Source organism: Hipposideros armiger, unplaced genomic scaffold (assembly GCF_001890085.2).
Source record: "Hipposideros armiger isolate ML-2016 unplaced genomic scaffold, ASM189008v1 scaffold_416, whole genome shotgun sequence".
Lineage (NCBI taxonomy): Eukaryota > Metazoa > Chordata > Mammalia > Chiroptera > Hipposideridae > Hipposideros > Hipposideros armiger.
In genome coordinates this window covers 346,567-371,928 of record NW_017731766.1, presented here as the reverse complement: position 1 = coordinate 371,928, position 25,362 = coordinate 346,567, and the positions used below count along the sequence as shown (strand labels likewise).

General features: G+C 37.7%; 1 protein-coding gene across 2 annotated transcripts in view; it reads right to left on the bottom strand.

The window, feature by feature from the left end:
* GABRB2 (gamma-aminobutyric acid type A receptor subunit beta2) overlaps positions 1-25,362 on the bottom strand; it is a 218,847-nt gene that overhangs the window by 99,142 nt on the left and 94,343 nt on the right. For both annotated transcript variants that reach the window (XM_019664092.1, XM_019664093.1), the window contains exon 5: positions 11,349-11,431. In XM_019664092.1, the coding sequence (XP_019519637.1) occupies positions 11,349-11,431 (83 nt within the window). The remainder of the gene's footprint in view (positions 1-11,348; positions 11,432-25,362) is intronic.

Below are 25,362 nucleotides of genomic sequence, written 5' to 3'. Positions count from 1 at the left end.
TTGGTGAAATCAATTAATTAAATTGGTAAAAAATTTCCTGACTACCTGTCCTCAAAGCAATATAGGATATAAAAGATAATATAAGGCTTAACTCTTCCTTCAAGAACTACAGCAATCTAGGGTCTTAGCTGACAGAAACATAAAGTAACTTGGGTTAAGTTAAATAGAAGAGACATTTATTAAACTGATATCAAACAGCTTATAGAAGGCCAAAGATCCAGGTGTGAAGCTATGAAGTCAGGAACAATGTCCAAAATCATATAGCAGGCGTGGTCTAGTGATGTTAGCAGTGCCACCTCCATTGCTGGGGAGGGGTAGTGCAGCTCTCATTGGGAAGACGCCATTGACATGTGCTCCTGAAATGTCCACCACCCACTGCCATGGCTCTTAACCTTTCTTAAGCTGAAATTTCCCACAGCTGAGATTTCAAATCTCTAATTGGAATAGAGATTTCCAATTCAAAGTTATATAAGTGGCCACACCTTGCTCTTGCACCCACCTTCTGGTTGCAAGGGTGGCTGAGAGAATGAACGTCTGTCTTTTTTAGCTTTTGTTATGGGAGGTGGGCTCTCTTATAAAGTAGAAACGTCTTCAAATATAGTGTTCAGATATGAGGCCAGGCAACGAAAATAACAAATGTCCACAGAAAGCACAAAATCAGCAGATAGGATTTAATAGGTATAGAATTATTAAAAATATATCATTGTTAATTCAAAAAGAAATGCATTAATTTTATGTTAGGGATACAAACAAAAAAAACAACAATAGTATAATGGTTAGAGCCATGGGCTCCAAAATCAGACTGCTCTGGGTTCACATCTCAGCATGGCCACTCTGCTCAGTACTGGGTACTTGACTTACACATACTATGTTCCCCAGGATCACTTTGGTCTGTGGTTCTAAATGTGATCCAGGCTCTGCCAATCAGAGGCACTTGCTGGAGACTTGAATTCAGGATTGAATCGAGTGGGGAGGGAGGCAAGGCATAAAGCATCTTTCATTAGCACGGGCTGTCTGAGAAGCAGCATGCTAGAGCAGTGGCCTCTTTATTGAGCAGGCAGTCACACTACACTGGCGGGAGCAGAGACCGCCTTGCCAACACAGGGCGGGGCTGTGACTGTGGGACTCATATCTAAAAGCTCAGCCTAGAGTGTGTTTCTTCAGTCCTTCCAAGAAATCTGTAAGCCACGTAAGTCTCCTTCTGCTTAAACTAGCTACACGGGGTTCTGTTTTCTACTAGACACTCACTTGCTAACCTGTGCGGCCTTCTGTAAGTTGCACAAGCTCTCTAAGAAACGAGGCCTCATTTGTAAAGAGGAAATAACAGTAGTAGCTGCCTTAAGGGAGATTTAGGTGAGATTGTGTCGGTATAAACACAGCACAGTCTGGCACAGAGTGAGCAGTTAATAAATGGTAGTTGCTTTTACTGATGATGGTGATCACGACAATAAATATAATAATCACAGTCCTGGCTGCAGTGCAGGTGGGAGCAGGGACAGGTAGTAGCCTCTGGAGTCTATCCTGAACAAAGAAGTGTTTGATTTGCAAAAATTAATCAGTGGTATTGAAAGCCTGCTGAATGAAAGTATCTTCAAGTGGTAACATAGGGAGCTGGGTCCAGGATCTGAGAAAAAGCAGTCTGAGTTGTAATTCTCTGGGCGGTAATTACCAAACAAAAACAATGTGAGGCCCCTGGAAATGCGTTAGGGAACGTCTGTGGGTGTATTTACACCTCTGGATTATGCTGTGCACATCAGGCTTCACAAAGTGCTCTCCAGCCTGCACTAAAAACGCCCCTAGAAAAGCCACAAATGCGGCATTTTCACTCCATTAGGATTACATATAAAATGAAGACCAGCCAAGGAGAGACAGTTTTGCAGAATGATGGCATTGTTGGCACCTCTCCTGAGCCTAAAGAAAAACCAAATAAACAAGTTTGTACCCCCACCCCACCCCCGTGAGATCTGTCATAGAAAAATGTATAATATACAATGAATGCCTAAACTGCATTTTTAGCTCACATGGACAATTTCAAAGCAGGACAAAAAAAAGGAGCATTAGAAACATAAAAGCAGGTGGACATCACTCACCCTCAGAAAGGTAAATAGACATAATGTGAGTTTCTGAGCAGAGCCTCATCCAACACGCAGTGTCCTCAGGGACTTAAACAGTCATTTAATCTTTAAGAAAATGCTTTGCCTTTACGAAGCCATAAAGGGAATCAGTTTCCTTGTAATTGATCCTTGCTGTTCTTTGAGTCTGAAGCTGAGCCTGTGTAACACATCCCGGAGCTTACCACATGGTCAGAGGGGTGAGCTGTTCTCGGGCTCTGGGCTCATTGAATCACCAAGTCAGCTTAATACAGGTGAGGAATGGAAGCCAGTGCATTCTATTTACCCGGGTTTGCATAGTATGTCCTTTCAATATCGCAGGGCAAAAATCTAATAAGGGATTGTGTCTACTGAAAAAAGGTTTCTCCCCAAATTTTCTGTATCTAAAACTCTATAGATTCCAAAGGTACCTGTTGATTCATATGCAAGTCTTGATCATGGCCAGGATAACATAATCTATGCAAATCCACCCTTTGGTCCAGCGGTTTCTATGGTACATATGCACACTTCATAAACTGCTTCACTGTGCACATCATGTCAGAATCAGTCTAATGGTGTATTCAGGAAAATGAAGCAAGCAGGCAGTGAGATTGGGAGATGCTAATTTGATACTATGAACTGTGGTTTGGTTTGGTTTGGTTTGGTTTGTCCACTGAGGGATAATAAAATAATGGTTTCCTTTGCAATTAAGAGGATAATTCTTCTTCTTCAATTCTAATGCACTTTAGGCTCCTTTTACATTTTAGTATTTTTGAAAGCAGGATATATCTACCAAGAGATGACTACATTCAATGAAGGTTTTATTATTTTTATTAATCTAATAGTAGATCTTATAATTGGTGGTATTTAAGAGAAGAAAACGTTATTTGGCAGACACTGACAATATACAATAGATATCCTGCATTCTATCCTATTGGCTCAAAGGCTGATCTTTTGTGTATACAATAATTCTAAAGTTCCTTAAGTATTAATTTCTTTTTGCTCTTAGACAAGTCCTCATCCTTCTACAACTATCTCTGGTGACTGCACCCAAGATAACGCTGGAAGAAATGGAGGCTGCCTGGATTCCTAGGTTTGATACTGGGCTGAAGAGAGAATCAGAGCCCCAGACAACCCTGGGCACCTCTACAAATGGGTAAAAAAAAATAAGTTGTAGTTATATCAGTTCCTTCCAGGAGTGAAAGAGTGAAATCATGTACAGCGCCTAAGGCTCAGGTGAGTCTTGGTTCCCTGTGGAAGGGCGTGGCCCTCTCTCCTGAAGAGGAAGGCAGTCTGATCAGCATGCCCACTCCTCCTCCTGTCCCTCCGTATTCAGAGAAGAGGCTGGCTATGGAAACAACCATATACAAGTGGAGAGGAAGCCCACATCAGGTTAGAGAACCTATATCAGTAACATATTTTGGTCAAACTAGCCCTTTATATACCAATATAAATTGACTACCGAGATCAGTAGACACATAAGGGACAACCATCACTGTGAAAAAGAAAGATCGTTGCAAAAAGAAACAGAAAGACAAAGAGAGCCGAAGAAAACTTAAACTGATAGTCTTTAAATAAAAATAAATTGATATCTCTTATGGAATGTCCTAGGAGAACAAATGACTTTGGAGAACAAGTAATCAAAGAATAAGGAAGACTTCTTCGAAAGTGAAAACATGATTATCAAAATAGAATACTAGTAATATTTTCTTTAGATTAAAATAAATCTTACTAATCTGGAAGATACAAATATACAAATTTTGGTTCAGAGCCATGGCAGGTAAATGTGTAGGGTCCAAGATCTCTATTGTGGGGATCGCAGAGGGAGAAAATAGAGACTACAGAAAGAAAAAACGAAAAATGTGAATTAAAAAACAAACAAAGATTTCTGTTTCCTTGGGGAGGAAAAACTATAGAGTTCATCATTTTCATTTTTAATATTCATTTTAATATTCAATATCAAGATGAACCCTTTATAACTAAGTCGCTTTCTAATGATTGAAGAATTGAAAGGGAGAAATCTTAAAGTCCAGATAAACAGGAAGGTCACAAATGATATTTGCATGACGTGTCAGAGGTTCTAAATATACACCGTGGCTCTTGTCTAGGGCTATGAGGGACTAACAGTAGTTAAATAAAGATCATGTTTCAATAAGGTAAGGACAGGGAGACAGATCCCTCACTTCCACAACACTAGACACAATTTAAGAAAATATCAAAATAGGACAGCGATATAAGTTAAATTTGTATGCAGTGACACCAGGAGCATTTGCGATGCTTTTGCTTCTCCCTCAATAAGTAATTATGATTAAGCCTCCATGGAATATCACAGGAATATTTTTCTAATTTGAAATAATTCAACGGTCACCTAAAACATTGGTTATGATGATTCTAAAAGCCTCAATGAGGTTCTAGATTATTTAGAAAGACAGGAATATGCGGGGGCCTCAGCCTCATTCCTCAGAGACACAACAATAAAATGCGCTCCTGTGAGGAAAATCTGAGGGAAAAAAAAAAAAAAAAAGATTGCTAGGTAAGTAGCGACAGACCATGAGCAACATACATACACTGTTCTACTTAACATCTTAGCAGAGAAGGGATTTGCCTCTTTTCCTAAATAGCATTGCTCCCAGAGGTGTATGCATATGGGATCTGCACCCTCACATAAACCAGTGCTTGGCTAACTGTCTTTAAACTAAAGACCTACTTAATTTTCCTGGTGTCAAGTAAACCACCAACCCAGAGCTCCTTAGAAATCATATAATCCCGTCATGTGCCCAATGTGAGAATTTGTTCTTTCCCAGAAAATGATTTTACAGCATATAGCAACCTACAGAATTTTTCATCAGCTATAATTGCCATGACTTTTTTTTTTTTAATAGTTCAGCCTAAAATTGCCTTTTGGCATCTTTTGCCAATAGACTAATTTTGCCCTTAGGGCAGACATAGCCTGCTCTCTTAAGAGGAAATTCTGCAGTTATTTGAAAATAGCTATTCCATTCAAATACCACCACCCTCCCACTCTGTTTCCCATCCTCAAGGCAAACACACCCCTTTCCCCACTCATTTATGCTACCTGTTCTCCATACTCAATGACTTATGTTTTACATTTTGGTCTTCCGATTGCTAAATATCCCTCTTAAAATGTTGTGACTCTAATGAAACACAATATTCCAGGTGTAATTTGATAATGATAATAATATGCTATAATAACAGCTGCTACTTATGGAAATATCAGAACCAAGCATTGTACAAAGATCTGTCTTCATGATCATATCACCTATAAGATACTGCAGTGCTGCAGAAATCAGAAACCATAGTTGAAAGAAGCTAAGTGACCTATATAATAAGTTTGAGGAACCCATACCAGACATCTACCAGCATTCAATGAAAGTCATCTCATTCACTGTACCACACTAGCTCAGAACACTATCCGATGACTACTTCCTCTGTGAAAGGTATTTTGAATCTACTGACATACTCTAAGGTGCCATCGATTTTCACTTTAGGAGTGGAGGCACACAATGCACTCCTGTTTCCTCTAAGTTCCTAAAAATATTATATTGCATATCTACTGAAATATTCACTAGTACATAGCATAAACTGGATCCAAAATATATAGCCCTGTGCCATAGTAAATTTGGTCAATACCTCAAGCTGCTTAAATGCATCAATCTATATTGACCTCTTTAATAAGGAGTATTTAGGATGAAACTGTTGAGAAGAAAATAAAGCCTTTATTCCATCAACACCTAACAACAAGCTGTTTTCATATGATATCGGAATTGGAATTCCCTAAGATGACAACAAGCGCATTTTGTGTTTTCTGCTTTCCTAAAGGATGGTGAGTATCTCTAGGGAGAAGAGATGCTTGTGCCAACATGCTCTCACACACTCACAGGGGCCTCTGCCGCACTGACAATAGAGGCTTCACGTCAACAGCAGGTGTTGATTGTCTTCTTTGGCCAGTTTAAATGTTAACAAAATCATGCCTGGATTATACTTAGAAATGGACTGCCCTTTACTTCATCCAAGTACAGATGTCAATGAGCTTTTAAACACTCCTCTCTGGGTTTTTAGGCTAGCTATTAATTTGTTTTCCTTTGGCCAAAGTAAAATAAATTAATTTTCATTTTATACTGCAGGCATAGCTGGCTGAGGCATTCTATGAGGAAACAGATAGCCCTACAGATAATGAGACTTAATTGGAATATAAATGCAAGGGTTAGAAGAAGATCTACAAAGGTTGAGGAGCGCAATGCTGCACTTTGGGTCTCTCCTGGGCTGGATATACTAGATCTCATAATCAGGACAAATCTGTGGCAGTACGGGACTTTTAAAATATAATAACCAAAATTAGTGTGATTATAGTAATAACTATTAATTACTGAGGCTACTCTTTATTAGATAGCTACCATTTTACAGGCACAGGACTAGATTCTTAAACTGCATTAGTTCATATTAGTCTATATTAGTTCATTTTATCCTCATAACAACCTCATGTGGTAAATAGTGTTATCCCCTTTTGAGGAACTGAGACTCAACTAAGTAGGGTGACTTTCCCCATGACATGCAGGTAATCAGTGACTATAAGAGGCCACCAAGAACTGGTTTCTGATGCTGCCACAAAGGGCAGTGGTAGGAATTTTTTTTAAGATCCTAAAAGGAGCTAAAAAGATTTTTCCTGTTAAACTGGTCTCTCCAGTTTAGATGGATTTAGTAACATAAATTGGCTGCCAATTACCACATCAGCTCAGAGCCACTTGCCACTCAGCGGCTACATGATTTTGGGCATATCATTTTATCTCTTTGAGTCTGTTTCCCTAGTTGTAAAGATAGGAATATTAATGTCTACCCTGCAGACTTTAAGCTATAAATGCTTACAGGAGACAAAGAAGGTCATTATGTAATAATAAAGGGGTCAATTCATCAAGAAGATATAACAATCATAAATATTTATGCACCCAACATTGGAGCACATATATATATATATATATATATATATATATATATATATATATATATATATATAAAGCAAATACTAACAGAACGCAAAGGAGAAATAAACAGCAATGTAATAATTGTTGGGAATTTTAATACCACTCTCTCAATAATTAATAAATCATCCAGACAGGGACTCAATAATGAAACAGCAGAATTGAACAACACTATAGGCCAAACAGACCTAACAGACATATACAGAACATTCCATCCAATAGAAACAGAATACACATTCTTCTCAAGCATAGAAAAGGTCAGGAATATTAAGAGTTGGCTTTTGGGGCAGGCCGAGTGGCGCGTTGCTTAAGAGTTGGCTTGGGACATCAGCTCTGAGCAGCAGGGCCCCGGTTTGGATCACACATGAGGGCCAGTGGCGCTGTACCCTCTACAGCTAAGATGGTGAACAACAGCTCGACCTGGAGCTGGGCTGCCATGAGTCGCCAGCAACAGCGTAGGCTGCAGTGGGGCTGGCCGGCAGCTGGCATGCACTTTCCTGAGCTGCCATGAGCCACTGTGAGCAGCCTTCCAATGGCTGGCGAGTGACTGCCTCACTCAGGAAGAGCGCAATGATAACACCAACTTGGGCCAGTGAAGCAATGTCCTCCACAAATAGACTGAAGAACAAAAGAACAGCAACTTGTCTGTTCCCCTTCCCTGATTCCCCAAGCTGTTCCCCTCCCCCAATTCCCCAATAAAATTCTTAAAAAAAAAAGAGTTGGCTTTTGGAAAAGATAAAACAAAATTTACAAACCTTTAGATAGAATAATCAAGAAAAAAAAGAAGGGAGGAATCAAAATTAGAAATGAAAGAAATGCCATTCACAACTGATACCACAGAAAGACACAGGATCATAGGAGACTACTGTGAACAATTATATGACAATAAATTGGAAGACATAGAATAAATGAATAAATTCCTAGCAATATCAATCTGTTAAAACTGAATCATGAAGAAAGAGAAAATCTGAACAGACCAATAATGGGTAAAGAGATTGAATCAGTACTGAAAAACTTCCCAAGAATGATAAGCCCAGGAAAACATGGTTTCACTGAATTTCACCAAATATTTAAAGAAAAATTAATGCAAACCTTTCTCTATTTCTTCCAAAAAGTTGAAGAGGAAGGAGCTCTCCTAAACTCACTTTACAATGCCAGCATTATCCTGACACTAAAGCTAGATAAAGATACTATAAGAAAACTATATGCTAATATTCCTGATACATATAGATGCAAAAATTCTCAACAAAATATTGGGTTGTTGGAAAAGTCATGACATATTTTTTCTATGTTTTTCATTGCAAAAATGCATCATGACTTTTTCGACAACCCAGTATTAGCAAACCAAATTCAACATAACATCAAAAGGATCGCACACCATGAATAAGTGAGATTCATCCCTGAGATGCAAAGATGGTTTAACATTACACAAATCAATAAATGTGATACATTACATTAATGAAACAAAAGATAAAAATCACATGATTAACTCGATAGATGCAGAAAAAGCATTTGACATAGTTTGACACTGTTTCGTGATAAAAACTCTCAACAAATTGGGTATATGAGGAATGCACCTAAATGTAATAAAAGCCATACATGACAAGCCCACAGCTAACATCAATCTCAATAGTGAAAGGCTGAAATTTTCCTCTAAGGTCAGAAATAAGACAAGGGGGCCCCTCTCACAATTCCTTTTCAACATAGTATATTGTAAGTCCTAGCCAGAGCAATGGGATAAGAGAAATAAAAGACATGCAAATTGGAAAAAAAGAAAAAGTAAAACTGTCTCTGATTGCAGATGACATGAAATTATGTCTATAAAATGCTGAAGACTGCAAAAAACTATTAAAACTAATAAATGAATTTTATAAAGTTGCAGGATATAAAATCAAAATATAAATACAAAAAATAAGTTGCATTTCCATGCATAAACAATGAACTCTCTGAAAAAAAATATTAAGAAAACAATCCCATAAACAATAGCATTAGAAACAATAAAAAAAATGTGATGTATACAGGGGGCGCCAAAAAATGTATATACATGACTTGTATTCATCTTTTGTTAACAGTATATAATGAGTATTACAATTTTAATACAGTTGTTTTCCTTTCTTAAAATGTGTATACATTTTTTTGGCACCTTCTGTATATATTCCTCTATATTCCTACACAGAAGAAGGAAATCCTGCCTTTGTGACAACATGGATGAACCTTAAGGGCATTATGCTAAGTGAAAGAAGTAAGGCAGAGAAAGTCTAATATTGTATGATCTGACTTACGTGGAATTTAAAAAAAACTCAGAATTCACAGAAACAGATTAAATTGATGGTTGCTAAGTGCGGGGCTGGGGGCGACAGGTGAAGGTGGTTAAAGGGTACAAACTTCCAGTTATAACATGAATAATATCTGGCTATCTAATGTACAGCATGGCGACTACAGTTCATAATGCTGTATTGTATGCTTGAGAGTTGCTAAGAGCGAACCTTAAAAGTTCTCAACACACACACAGACACACACACACGGTAAGTATGTGAGGTGATAGACATGTTAACTAACCTTACTGTGGTAATCATTTCACAATCCCTATATACAATGCCTATATACAATGTCTATATACAAACCATCACATTGTACATACTTACACAATATGTCAATTATATCTCAACAAAGCTAGAAAAATATCTACCTCATTTAACAGGGTAACTCATTGCAATGAGAGATGTAAAAGCCCCTTTATAAAACTTAAGCTTTCTAAAAGTCTAAGGAACTTTCACATTAATTTTTCAAAATTCATGTTGCAATTACAATTTCCTTGGGTGTTGCCCATGTCCTTAGGCATTGGCTCTTTAAGCTAAAAAGGCTGTGTTCACTTACCTGACAGGGTTGTGAAAGGCTCAGATGAAATGGCATCATTGCAAGTGCTTTAACCATGTACAATTATGATTATTTAAAACGTCGGTCAAATTCAATTGCAAAAAATTCTCTTACCATGAGCAACCATGAATGGCACATGGCAACCTACCTTTTTCAAAATATCCTCACATCAACAACTTGAAACAACCAAAGAATTTGGGCTTTGAAGATCATTATTCTGCACTTTAACCCTTATCTTAAGGTATAACAATGCAAAGTTATCCCAAAAATATGTACATAAAATAATCACAAAAATCCTATAGAGCAATTTTATTAAATAGTTCTGCATGGCAGAAATCCAATGTCAAAATGATGATGATTTGGAAATACAAGTATATGAAATCAGGTTCTTCCAAAAAAAATACATGTAAATTTAATTATGCCTGGAAGCTGTTTTTTGAAATGGGCAAAAATACCCACAATGTGTCATAAATGCTGTATTTCTGCTCAGAGCAGTGATTTAGAGTCATGCGGCTTGCCACAGCCAGAGTCCCTGACAAAGGCTGAGAGGATCCGCACAGCAGTCAAGCTGCTCATTATCTAGAAGGCTACATATAACATTGTCATCTTCCAGTTGTTTGGTGGATGAGGTATGAACACATTGCAAAGAACTGACAGAGGAAAGAGACTCAAAATCCTATCCCACCTCAAATGACCTCCCCATGTTACCTCTGAAATGAAGATGGGTTATGAAATTAACATTTTACCATACAGGGTAGGTGAGCAAATCATTAAGAAGAATGCTGAAACGATGGCCTAGAAACACAACGGTGCTGCAGTTCAGGTCAGCACAGCAAAGATAAACACACAGAGATATGCCAATCCTGCTCATCGGATGGCCTTCAGCAAGAATATATATTTGTCACACTGAAAACAGTCCTTCGAAACAAAAACATTCTACCAGCCCACACCCTATGAATGTCAGCTAACCTAGAAGGCCACAGTTATGCTGCAATAGCAAAATGATAACTTTTATGAGATCAAAACTCATTCAGACACCCTTGTGACTCCCTGTCACCTTTCCCTATTCTCAAGCCTGCTGCATCGATACCACACCTTAAATGGCTGAAATAGCCCTTGGTTTCCATCCAAGCTCTTAGAATCTTCCTTTTATTGCTAGATTACTTCTTCCCTTCACATCTCTCCTGGGGATTTAGGGACAAGACTAATAGGATGGCAGAATCATTGAGGGAAGATACCAGGAGTGTCTCCTTCCATCAGATTTAGTGTGCTAACAGGACCTTTGCAGGACCTGTGGTCTGTACATAAACTGGGGTAGTAAGTCTCTGCCCAAGAAAAACATTAAAGCACAGTCCAGTTTAGCTGGACTCTCAGAAAAACTTACAGCTTTCAATTTCCAAGGTGCAGTTTTGCTCATCCAGTGGGTAGCGCCTTAGGTCCATCATGCAGGCAGCTGTGGTTGTGATTCTAGAAGAGAAAGAACAATGATATATGCTGTGAGCTGGTCCATGGCTAGAGCTGCAAAAATTCAGTCTAAGCATCAAAGAGGAGAGCACTGGGCCTCTGGGAGATGGATGTAGCCAAAGCTCTAATGAAAAAGAGTGCTGCAACTTTGGAAAACCATCTTCCATGATGAGGTTCATGCTGATTTGTAAAATAAAGAGACTCGACCAAATAATTTTTTTCCAAAAGTATGGTCCATTATCTACTTGTAGCAAATTCACCTGGGAGTGTTTGTTAGGGAGTTTCCATGCTCCAGAATATTTCGGGGTGTGGTGGAGTCCCAGAACCCTTATTTTACGAGCATCACAGGTGATTAAGAATCTCAACACAGATATTCCTTTTCCATTCCCATTTGCTTTCTCCTCCCTTTCTCAAGACCCTAAAATCTAATCTTCCATCAATCCCAGCTTTGATCCATCATTTTTGACCTTTCTATGCATAGTAGAGTACTTTGCAAGTGCTTTAATACACATACAATCAGCCTTTCATCTATCACTTGAATTGCTCTGTCCTGAGTAATCTGATATTCTTAATGACTCGTTAGAGAGCTTCCTCCTATGGGCTGGCAGTTATTTATTTAGACCACTGGGTACTTTTATTACTTTATGAGAGAGAAATGAGTATGTCCCTTTAATGTCTTTATATTTCTCTGTCATCATTTTTTACTAATCTCTCTGTCGAAGACCAAGTAGATGGAGCCAAAAATGTACACTCCTAACTGATTTATTAATATATGTTTTCTGAACACTGACGCAGAATAAGGTCATGAAAAAAATTCAAGTTTTAGAACACATCAGACATAGCTATAAATTCTAACTCTGCTTCGCCGAGTCATTGACATCAAGATGGTTAACGTTTCCTAACCAACCTTAGTTTCTTTGTCTGTAAAAAGGGAATATTATTAACAACAATAATAATTACCTAACAAGGTTTCAGTAAGAATTGATATAATAATTTATATAAAGAATATAAAAGAGTAAGTGACATATAATAGGTTCTTAAAAAAATTCCTTTTGCAACTGCAACAAAAAGAATAAAATACCTAGGAATAGACTTCACAAAAGATGTGGACCTATATACTGAAAACTATAAGGCTTTATTAAAAGAAATTAAAGAAGACACAAAGAAATGGAGATATTCAGTAATCAAGGAGTTGAAGAATGAACACAGTTAAAGTGGCCATATTACCCAAAGCTATCTACAGATTTAATGCAATCCCCATCAAAATCCCAGTCACATTTTTTTTAAAGAAATAGAACAAAGAATTATCAGATTTATGTGGACCAAAAAGCCGAAGCAATCCTAAGAAAAAAGAAAAGTGCTGGCGGTATCATACTCCCTGACTTCAATTTATACTACAGAGTGACAATAATCAAACCTGCATGGTATTGGCAGAAAAACAGACACACAGGCCAATGGAATAGAATTGAGAATCAGAAATAAATCCACGTATACATGTATATGGACAGATAATTTTCGACAAAGGAGCCAAAACATACAATGGAGAAAAGAAAGTCTCTTTAATAAATGGTTCTGGGAGAATTGGAAAGCCACATGCAAAAGAATGAAAGTAGACTGCTATCTGTCATCATATACCAAAATTAACTCAAAATGAATCAAATACCTAAACATAAGACCTGAAACAATAAATTGCAGAGGAGAAAGCATAAACACTAAGTTTATGGACCGTTGGGTACAGAGAGGATTTTATGAATTTGACCTCTAAGGCAAGGGAAGATAAAGCAAAAATGAGTGAATGGGACTACATCAAACTAAAAATCTTCTGCACTGCAAAAGAAACCATCAACAAAACAGAGGCAATAAACAGATTGAGAGAAGATATTTGCAAACACCTCCGATAAGAGTCTAATATCCAAAATACATAAAGGACTCATGCAACTCAACAACAAAACAAGCAATTCAATTAAAAAAATGGGCAGAGGATCTGAACAGACACCCAAAAAGACATATGGATGGCCAACAGTTATATTCTCAGATTCATTAGCTGTTTGGGAAATACAAGTCAATACTACAATAAGATACCGCCTCACACCTGTTAGAATGGCTATCATTAACAAGACAAGTAATAACAAGTGTTGGAGGGGTTGTGGAGAAAAAGAAACCCTCATACACTGCTGATGGGAATGTAAATTGGTACAGCCGCTATGGAAAAGAGCATGGAGGTTCCTCAAAAAAATTAAGAATAGAACTGTAGAGGAAATGACCCAACAATTCCTCTTCTGGGTATTTACCTCCCAAAATCTGAAAACATTTATCCATAAAGATATATATACCCTTATGTTCATTGGAGCATTATTCACAGTAGCCAAGACAAGGAAACAACCAAATTGTCCTTTGATAGATGACTGGATAGAGAAGATGTGGGATATATGTATATACAATGGAATATTACTTGGCCATAGGAAAAGATTTTGCAGCAACCTGATGGATCTTATGATAATCATGCTAAGTGAAATAAGTCAGACAGGAAAAGTTGAGAACCACATGATTTCACTCATATGTAGGCTATAAGACTTAAAGCAACAAACTAATAAGACAAACAAACACTCATAGACACAGACAAAAGGTTAGTGGTTACCAGAGGGTAAGTGGGAGGGGGAATGGAGGAAGAGGATCAAATATACAGTGATTGAAGGGGGACTAACTCTGGGTGGTGAACACACAACGCAATATAGAGGTGATGCTTTATAGAACTGTACACACACAACTTATATAATTTTACTAACCATTGTCACCCCAATAACTTGAATAAAACTTTAAAAACAAATGCTGCTGAAGAAAACTAAGAGTAGAAATTGATGTGGAATCTGAGCAGCTATGGCTGACTCTGCTCTGAGGGGCACCATGGTATGTGCTGGGAACAGAGAAGTAAGATGCAGCCCCGCCTTGGGAGACACAGACCACAGCTAGACCTTCTTCATTAAAAGGTCTTGGGCTTAGCCAAGTACAGCAGGTGGCCTGAGCCTATGGAATTCCTCAGTTAGGTGTGAGTCCTATTCCTCAGGTGTGGGATGAAAACACAGTATTGTTCCCTTATCCAAGGTTTCGCTTTCTGTGGTTTCAGCTCCTTGTGGTCAACTGCGGCCTGGAAAGTAATGGAAAATTCCAGAAATAAACAATTCTTAAGTTTTACATTCCATGCTGTTCTGAGTAGCGGGACGAAATCTCACACTGTCCCACTCCATCCTGCCTGGGACGTGAGTCACGCCTTTGTCCACTATCCCCACACTCTACAGCTCCTGCCCGTTAGCCACTTACTTATCAGATTCACTTTCAGAATGTCGCAGTGCTTGTGTTCAAGGAACCCTTATTTTACTTCATAATGGCCCCAAAGGGCAAAAGTAGGGATGCTGGCAATTCAGACATGCCAGTAAGAAGCCAGGGAAGTGCTTCCTTTAAATGAAAAGGTGTGTATGTATAGGAAAAAACGCTACATGTAGGGTTTGGCACGATCTGTGGTTTCAGGCATCCACTGGGGGTCCTGGAATGTATATCTCACAGATAAAGGGGACCTACTGTGAGTAATTAACTTAATAGAAGTAGTTCATGCCTCTTTAGTTTGATTACTGCTTCATTAAGGTTTGTACTCTGTTCAATTTTATTTACCTTTTTAGTAAAGTGAGTATCCTAGGGATGACGTGCATCCATGATCCCTTCCTTTCTTTCACCAAGACCTGCTGGCTGCTCGGCATCACTCCTTCCTATCTTCACAGCCTCCCCTTGAGTCGATGGCCCCATCACTTCACCCCCATGTTACTACAGTAGCTTGGTCTCCCGGTCTCTCCATTTGCCTCCCTACCTTTATTCACACAATAATCAGAGCTCTTAAAAACATAAATCAGAGTTTACCACTCCTCTGCTTACAAATTTTAGTGGCTCTTTCAATAAAATCCACAGTCTTGGCTATGGCCTGCTTTGCGATGCATGTTCTGACCCTTCCTTCGCAATCCAATATCCTATCATGTCCCCACTCACTACCTTCCAGCCTTTGCCTTTGCTCCTTCTGCCTAGAAGCATATGTGTCCCCCCCCCCATCTTCGTAGAGCCTTCTGCTGTGATCCTTCCACTCAAAAAGCACCTCCCCTGCGAGGCCCGTCCCAAGCAGCCACCCGAAGTGGTTGCCATAACTAATGCTCCATTGTCTGTTTATTTTCTTCAAGCAATTATCACAGTGTCTGAAATGATCTTGCTTATTTTTTTAGAGGACTATTTCTCATTATAAATCTTTTATTTGGAGAATTATTTTATTGCATTTTTTTCTCTTTTTAACTTAAAATTATAATGTGGCTTTGTTTTTAGAGACTCTTTTAAAATTTTTCACAGCAAATAAATTTTAATCCACTTAATTAACATTACATAAATAGTTCCAGAGTTTATCTTATTGTCAAACTGTTTGTTTCTGCTTTCGATGAGATTCATCAAATTCCTAAATTCCGTAGATGTTAACATTGACATTTCATTCCTTACTCAGGGTTAAAAAATCATTTCTTGGCTATGTGATACTTGGCTGAGTGTTTCACTGGCTCACTGATTTTTTTTCTCCCTTGTTTTCTTTTTACATGTAGCTTCAGCCTGAGTTGTCACTAACAATAGAAACTTGTATTATGTAGAAGAGAAATTTCCAAAGGAAATGAAATTACGTCCATTCTGGGTATACCAAACACCCAAGATTTTTATGTAAAATAGCAGAAGTACTCCCTGTCTTGAGAAACTAGAGAAAATTAACTTCATCTGGCAGAATGAACACAGAAGGCAGGAGAGTCACAAGGGCACATGTACAATAAAATCAGGAGAGGTCCATAAACAGATGCCTGATTGTAAATTAAGTGAAGTTTGCAGCCGCTGCTATAGGTTGTGGTTCACACTTTCTGCTGATACATATTCATGGCAACTAACATCTGTGAACTGGTGTTGTAAATAAGAAAAGAAAAACAAATCGACTGACGCTATCATAGGAGCAATGAGTTTCTACTCGTGTTTTAAAAACAAAGTAGATGAAAGTGTTTTTCTCACATCAGCAACATCCATATTCACACCAGTGTTTCACATTTTTTAATGCTGTCATACACTTCATAAAGCTAAACAAAATATATTTTCTAGTCGATATTTATGAGGCATTTGTATCTCCTTTTGGATTAGAGCAGAAACTCCATAGCGAAAGTAATCCATTTGGAATCTTGATCATACAGACCACTGAGTGCCCTGCGACAAGTCACTCGGTTTCTCTACCACTTGGTTGGTGCGGAAAATTTGAATTCAATACTTGGCATCGTAATTTGTCGTGAAATGATAAGTGTAAGAAGAGATCTGTAACTCGTTAAATGATCTGCCACTTCTGTTATGGCTACCCGATAATGAGCTGATCCAGTGATAACTCACCTAACCAGTGGTTATTCGGTGGAATACATACATATGTGCTTGTATACATGAAGAGTTGTGGAACAATCACGTATTTATAAGCAAAGCAGGGCTATACAACAGGGTGCAAATAGCTTCCTGACACATAAATATGCAAAAATAGTTTGCCACATGTATATATGGAGCTCTGTTTAACAGATTTTAAGACAAAATCCAGATATGCATCTGTTTGTTACATGTGTAACAAAAATGCATCTTTTCCAGGTGCTTTGTGAAATCAGGACCCACATCTGCTTGTTGTCTTTTTTGTATCTTAAGCACTTTGTCACTAACCTAAGATTAAAATAATAAAAAAAATAATAGTAATAATACTAATAATACTACTACTACTACTAATAATAGTACAGCAAAAAGAAAGTCATGGTCATTAGCATTTTCAAACCGAGAATTCTGAAGCCATGCTCTATAGTAAGTGTCTGATTTAATGCATGTAAAAAATTCTCAAATAAATTTTAAAGTCAAAATCATCCTTATACAAGAAGCTACCTGGAATGACTCTTACTCAGAAAATCCATGTGAGGAGCATCAAAACCTATTCTTTGGGGCTTTCTGATTTATTAACAGGGATAAGTTTCTTCAGCAATAAGTCAGAACAACAAATACACTTAATGAGCTATCCATGAACGTGACCTTCTGAATCCTGATAAACTTCCTCAATGGGCTTAAATTGCTCAATACCACCATTAGGAGTCCTTGAAAGGAGGCTAGTAACTCATTATGCAGGTATTCTGATTAAGTTTTAAGACCATTGTGAAATATATGGAGACAGATCTGTCTTCAATCAAAAGGAACAGTCACTGATGCCTTCAGAATGCACCTCATTTACCTGTGGAAAACCTTCTACAGTTAAAAGTAGAAACGTGTCTTCTCTGGGGCTGAATATGATTGCATGATAAAAGCTACCTTTGCGAAATGTCAATATTCTGACTGGGCTAAGAGATCTTTGGATAAAACCTTTATTCCTTAGCCACTGGGCACTGTCTTCCAAAAATGACTTCGGCTATAAAATACTGACACAGAGCAAGAAAACTAAACATGTAATGTAGCTTAAAACAGTCACTAAAGGAATCTATAAAATCAAGAAATACAACAGCTATGCCAGCATTTTGTACCAAAGCCATAATCTATATTTTCTAATGTCATTATCGGAGATTTAATGATGCTACTATATCATACCAAGCTTGAATATGACCAAAGATAGTTACTACATAACAATAGATGCCTTTGTCCCTCAGTCAATAGGAAATAACTCAGAATCATAATCAATGTGGATGTTTCAGGCCTTTCAGCAGACTCTTGGGGAGGGGCTTCAGGAGCTAAACTACATGGTTAAACATGTGCCTTAACATGTGAGAAACTTGTTAGGATTTCAACCAGAGATTATAAGAGACTTCGAACTTCTGCTTTGATTTCTTTCTCTAGATAACCATCCATAGTCTACAAAACAATTGTTTTTTCAACAACTTTATATGTTTTTAAGAATATCAGATGCCTTATGCCCAACTGTATTCAAAACTTATTGTTCTAATTCACAGTATGCTTTTACTTTTTAAAAATGTACACTCACTTAAAAGTACAACTTATTCTAATTACAAAGGATAATGGAATCCTATAGCATTAGCAGGCATCAGTACTACAGAAAAATTAGGGTGTTGAAAAAGATCAGTTATCAAAAAAATACTGATATATTTTTGCTAGTTGTCAAACAAACCAATTAAAACTCAAGAAAGGGGGAAAAGTACCAAATACTGAATTTAAGAATTACAGTATGAAATAAAATTTTAAAAATTTCTAAAGAGCACATCATTTTTTTTCCTTCATCTGCTTTGTTTTTTAAATACAATTTTTCAATTACAATTGACATAGAATATTAGTTTCAGGTGTACAACACAGTGATTAGATATTTATATAACTTACAAAGTGATCACCCTGGTGAGTCTAGTACACGTTTGGCACCACACATAGTTATTACAATATTATTGACTATATTCCCTATGTTGTATTTTATATCCCATTTATCAATTTTTGTAACTGATAATTTGACATTAAAGTACACATCTGAGTCACTTCCACAAAGGTACTTAAATTTTTTTGGCTTTTATATCTCAAAAAGTCTTGACATTATTTTGTGTCTCACAATATTTTTATTTAGGAAAATAATTTCTCACGTTTGCCCATCTTGTACTATGCTCTTGCCTTTTTTAAAGTAGGTAAAACACTGCTGTAGGAGTTAGGCAGCTTCAGCTCTGGCATTCTCACTGATAATAACTGTACCTCATATTAACTGATTACTTTCAAAGTTCTAGATGTCATTAGCATTACTGAAATGTATCACCACATTCAACATGAGGAATGCCCTGTTATTATTTCCATTTTATAGATGAGAAAATTGAGGCACAGAAAGGTAGAGTGATTTTCTCGTGTGTCACAGAGTGGATTTAAATCTAGCATTTAATTGGGATTTAAATCTAGGATGTCTGAATTGAGCTCACACACTTAACTAGTATGGTAAAACTAACTAGCCAGTAGACCCTGGTAAAGTCATTTAGCTTCTCTGGAGGCCTGGCCAGTTTCCTAAACCCCAAATCATCTTGGAAATTTTATAGTCCTATGAAAATACATTACATGTTCTGTGACCCTGTATATCTTGTAATTTTGTTTTACCCACACATTCGAATGCTGTATGTCACAGCTGTTCATTCTGTTTTAGTCAATTATGTAGATGAGCCCACCCCAGATAAGCAAATGCAGGCCTCTCCCCAAGGAGTCCCACTTAATATTGTCCCTGATTGAAGGTCTCCTTCAGCATTTTTCTTCCAGCCTATGCTCTTGATTTACCTCCACAGAGGCCTTCTGCTTAAATTAAAGTCTCCAACACTCACGCATAATTGTTTGTAAAAGCTCTCTACAAGTCCTCATACAGTCACATGTGCTACTTTGTAATCACTAAAAAAAGTAAGATTGCTAGCAATCATGTTCCCATTTGATAAACCCTGTGTTTCAGTTGAGAGCTATTTGTACTCTTCTGCAGCTGCTTGATCTTCTGTGACTCTGCTTTTTTGGAATCTTATCCTCTGTGAAGATACTCTGACTATTAAAGGGCTACACAGGCTTCTGCTACAAATTCAGGTCCTATTAGGAAAGCCATTTTCTTAAATAATGTGCCTGTGGAATCCAAACAGCCGTACCTCACAGAGTCTCCCTTTGTAAGCATATACATCCTACTCAATCAAAGCATATTAATGGATATGGCCCTGCCAATTTAAGCCTTTATTATTCTTCTCTTGCCAGGCCTGTTTTACCAAGATTTCCCATCTTACATTCCTGATGGTCTCATCTAGGGATCCTGTGCTCATCTCAGGAATGAGAGTATCCTCTCGTCTAAGTTATGTCTTGAAGGGAGTCTGAGTCCCTGAGAATAAAAGCAACCATTCTATTTTCTGACTCATAACCTTACAACTGAAATCTGACTTTAGGTCACTGTAAGAGATTTAACTGAACCAGAGCCACCGGCCGACTAGAAAGACATAGAGCTGGGACTCTCTTCATTTCATTGTAACGTTCATTTCAACGTTGACTTGTTTGTTTTCATAATTTAAAACAATGTTTAAATATGTCAGATACTTTTGGTTGCATTCATTAAAATATACCTAAAATACCTTATTTTGATTAGTGACCCATCAGAGTCATACCATGTCAGGATGAGTTCATCAGTTTTATTCCAGCCATTACATTTTTTTGAACAAATGAGAGTGGCTTACAGATGTTAATTTATAGTTAGCCAGTGACAGACAGGCCTCAGCTGGGCCTGTTGTCATTTCTTCCAATCTGATCCAGTAGTATTTTAAAATATAAACTACACATGATGTCTTCTTTGCCTCTCTAGCTCTGTCCTCCAGCCTCCATCACCAAATTCTGTAGCCCCAGAGACTGGACTGTACGGACTTCAAAAACTGCCTCCCTGGTTCTGTGGCCTTAGGTTGGATTTGGCCAACGGCAAGCAGCTCAGGAGTTGAGGGTGAGACTGGGGGAGCTGAGTCCCCTGGCCATTCGCTCCTCTCCCCCTGAGGGGGCAGATGGCAACCTGCGGATCCCGTCTCTGGGAGGGAGGAAGGGGTTGCTGTTCCGTCTCTTTGTAAACTGCCTTTTTATTGCATTCTCCTCAAATTATCCCATTTTCAGTACGCCATCTGTTTCCTGTCGGGGCCCAGACTGGTAGAATATATTATAGAAATGTATTTAAAAGCCGAGGGTTTTCTAGTGAGGCTATCAAAAAAACTCAGAAGCATTTCATTCCTGGGACCTTTATCTTGGGATTTCAGGGATGAGGGGATGGAGGTGCCCTCCACCTTCAGTGAGCTGCCTCCTTCCTGGGAGTCCAGTCTCAGGACATCACTGCCCACCTACGAAGCCCTCTCCCTCCAGCTTAGTGCCTCCACCATCGGCCACTGCCCCATCTCGTTTTAGTTCCTTCATAATATTATACTTATCACTATCTGAAGTCATCCTGTGTATACATTTATTTGTTATTTTGTCTCTCTAGTAGATTCAGGGTCTATCTTAAATTGGGTTTTCCAGGAGTAGAACTGAAGGATGCTCACTGAAGACGCAGATTGAAAGGTTGATGTCGTACGTCAGCCCAATGACGTGGAAATCCTAGTGGCAGTATCGCTAACAGGTCAACTATAGGAGACTGAAACAGCCTTAAACCACCTCCCTCTGCAACACACACACACACACACACACACCACACACACACACACACACACACACACACCTTTCCTGAGCAGCTGGCACTGATGTCTGAGGAAAGGCTATGCCAGATTAACTTTTTTCTCTTTCTGGAGTAGAGAACTTGCTGAAATCCAGTGGGAAACATTGATCCAGCCCCTAACATGCCCTCACACATATTTTCCCTGAAGTACGCGGCTGCAACTGTGATAACCTCAACCAGTAAAATAAAATAGGTTTCACTGTTGGTTGTTATTGCTGCTGTTATTTTTTAAATACGAAAAGTAAATTACCCAGAGCTTCCTCCTGTCACGTACTGGCAACTCAGCTTGTACTTCTGACTCCAACAATATCCACAAACAATGCAGTTTCAGACCTTTTGCCACTCCTGATCTCTAAGGCAAAAGATTTCCATCTAGATGGTGTGAAGATAAACAGAAACCTTGCCTAAACTGGAGCTGGGAGTGCCTGTAGGTGGAGCTCTGACACCCCACCCCTTATCAGTTACTGCCAGAAAGGAGTGCTTTCTATCTCTGACAGGAAGCTGTTTTATTACTCTACTTTTCCAGCAGGAAGAGGGAGGATCTTCTCCATGCCAGTCAATCACTCAGCCAATGAAAGACTTTTCCAAATCAGCCAATGAAAAACCACTACAGTTTAAATTCCCAGTTTCCTCCAATGGGGTCTGTTCACAACATCCCCTTTGAACACCCCCTTTCCACTATAAAAGAACCTTTCTCTCCTTTGTGCTTTGGATTTGTGAGTGGTTTACCATCAGACTGCATGTCCCCAGTTGCAATTCTTTGTTCTTCCCAAATAAATCCAGTTTGCTGAAGAAGTATCTGGCTGTCTATTTGTTTAAGGTCAACAATTGTGTTTTTACTATTTAAGAGTTGAGTCTTTTACATAAAATAGACACCAAATATGTGGGAAAATGGTTACTGCAACTAGAAACCATAAATTTGTATTAGAAATACAAATTAAGCCATGATGATTATTGCTTATCTAATTAGCAAACATTTAAAGAAATTATACTATCTACTGCTAAGATTATGCAGGAAAGCAGGCCCTCTCACACATGCTGCTGTTAGAACTTTACATTGGTATAAACTTCCTGGATGATAATTTGACAACATTAATCAAAACCCACCAAATGTACTAATCTTTGTTCCTAAAATTCCACTTTGAGAAGTTAATGTGAAAACAAAATAATGTAAAACTATATACAAGGATGCTAAGTGCAACTTTAAACTAGGGAAAATGCAACTACTCCATACATCACTTATATGAGTATATGAATGTATTTTAATTTAGGCGCATGATGCAATATAAAAAAATGCTTGGAGAAGTTTGGACATAGGAAAGTGTTCTTGATATTTTTTGTAGAGAAAACAGTGTATTAGAAAGCAGTGCAGTATAATTTCACATTTATTTATAAAGGTGTATTGAGTGCACAGATAAATGACTAAAAGCATAATAAAATAAGCAGTGAAAATATAGTTGGCTTTTATTTTCATATTTTCCATAATTTCACTGTTTCTGTGATAAATGTGCATTGCTTTTCTCTCTCAAAAACCTTATTAAGATAGTTCTCCTTGTCTGCTTTAGTCTCAGTCAAAACTATTCATTGCTACTTGTTTATTACTTTTTGCAGAAGAATTTCTTCATATATGAGAACATTGGATAATGCACAGGATAATTACATTCCATGGGTTGGAAATGTTGGTCAGCATGTTGACTTTGTCAAAAGCAGGCACTTCACTAAATTTCCTATGCCATTAAAATGTTGGTGGAAATGCCATCATTTGATTATGGATTCTTAAGGTAGAAAAGACAATTAAATGATACACAAGTATATCATTTATACACAAATTTCTTTCTGATGATTGAATTCTTTCCAATAAGGTTTCTACAAATTTTTGTTCTAACTTGACTCTCTCCAGTGACTTGGAACTCTTTCTAAAAGGAATGTATTCCATCTTTGGGAAGCTATGATTACCAGAAAGCTTTTTTATATTTAACAGAAATTTCAATTTCTTTAATTGTAAATTGCTAATTCATGTACTTGGCAGTTTTTTGTCTAGGGAGTGCTTCTCTTTTACTTAGTGATTCATTAGAGTTTTTGATGTTATTTTATTGTCATCAAAGCTTATCAGTCATTTACAATTTTACTTCTTAAAATGCTTTATGTCTAGACAATCCTTCCCCATCTTGAGATGAGATAATGATTTCACTATACTTATGTCATGTTTCAAGTTTTATAGTATTTCTTAAATTCATCTGGAATTGATTTTGACATATTGCATATGCTGAGGACATACCCTATATTTTTCAAAGACACAATGGGCTACCATTTTTTGCCTAGCAAATGGTCATTTTTTAAAAATGTAGTAAGTGGTGAGAATATAAATAAACTGGGTTCACATAATTGCTGGTAAGAACATAAATTGGTTCAGCCTTTATAAAGAGCAATTTGGGTATCAGAACCTTCTACATACTAGCTAGTAATTTTACTTTTAGGGGTTTATCATGGGAAACAATCAAAGAAGAGGACAGGAAGCATGTACAAGGATATTCATCCCTATATGACATGCGATAGTGAGGCGTGGTGAGCACGCTGTTTGGTAACTAATGTTACGACTCTCATATATATGGGCATAGAGGTCAAGAACAGAGGCCTTGGGCTCAGGTCTTGATTCTGCCTCTTACTGGGTGACTTTATGGACAGCACATAAAGAGGATCTGCTATAATGCAAAAGGTCCTTTTCACCTAAGGATAATTATTCCAAATTCTATGGAAGCATGACCTTGAGAATCTCAGCAAAAAACAATGAGACTACCTTTGTTTGGACTTGTGGAAGAAATGTCATCTCTTTAGGAGCTTTTAGCTACTTAGGATGGAGTTTTGAAGTGAGGGGAAGGGTGTGCCCATGTGGGTCAGAGTAACTAAATACTGAAATTCAGAGAGCCCCTTACACTGAAGACTGATTAAAAGAAAACATTTAGAAGCTAAGTTGGAAAAAAATTGTATTTAAAAAGTTTCCCCCAGGACACACCTATAATACTGAGTTGTTTGAAAACACAGAGGAAAAGGAAATAAAAAATTATACCCAAATGATAGCAACCTGAGTAAGGAGCTTAGGTGACTAAGAATTAAAGCAGAATAAAATTAATCATCATCATAATAATAAATCTTGCAGCTCATTTTAAATAATGTTTTCAAAGAAACAGAAGAGGTTTCAAAGAAAGAGAAGAGGCTCACAAAAAAAAAGATCATAAACACATGTTGAAAACGACAACTTACAATAAAGGTCACTAAGATATTACTGTTACACATCACAAACAGAGAAGGATGAACACAAGCACCACCCGGATTCCTGGATACAAAATGACAATCGATAACAGAAAATATCAGAAGGGAAAAAGTGTGTCGCACTGTTTTTCTATGAGCAATTTCATTTCATCTAAGCTGGAGATGGGAGCAGGGCTGAAGAACGAGAGGATGGCTGCACTGTAAATATTTTCTCCAGCTTAATATCCTGGTCTGTCTCTGTTTCTCTCTCTAGGAAAAAAAAAAAGGTAAAAATATGGCAAAATGTCTTCAGAATTCAGCAAAATGTTATTGAGTATAAAACCCAATGAATTGTTTAACAAATGGCTGGATGAGCTCTGCTGTTCTAGCTGGAGCCGAGAGGGCCGACTGATGGATTTAATAACAGCCTCTA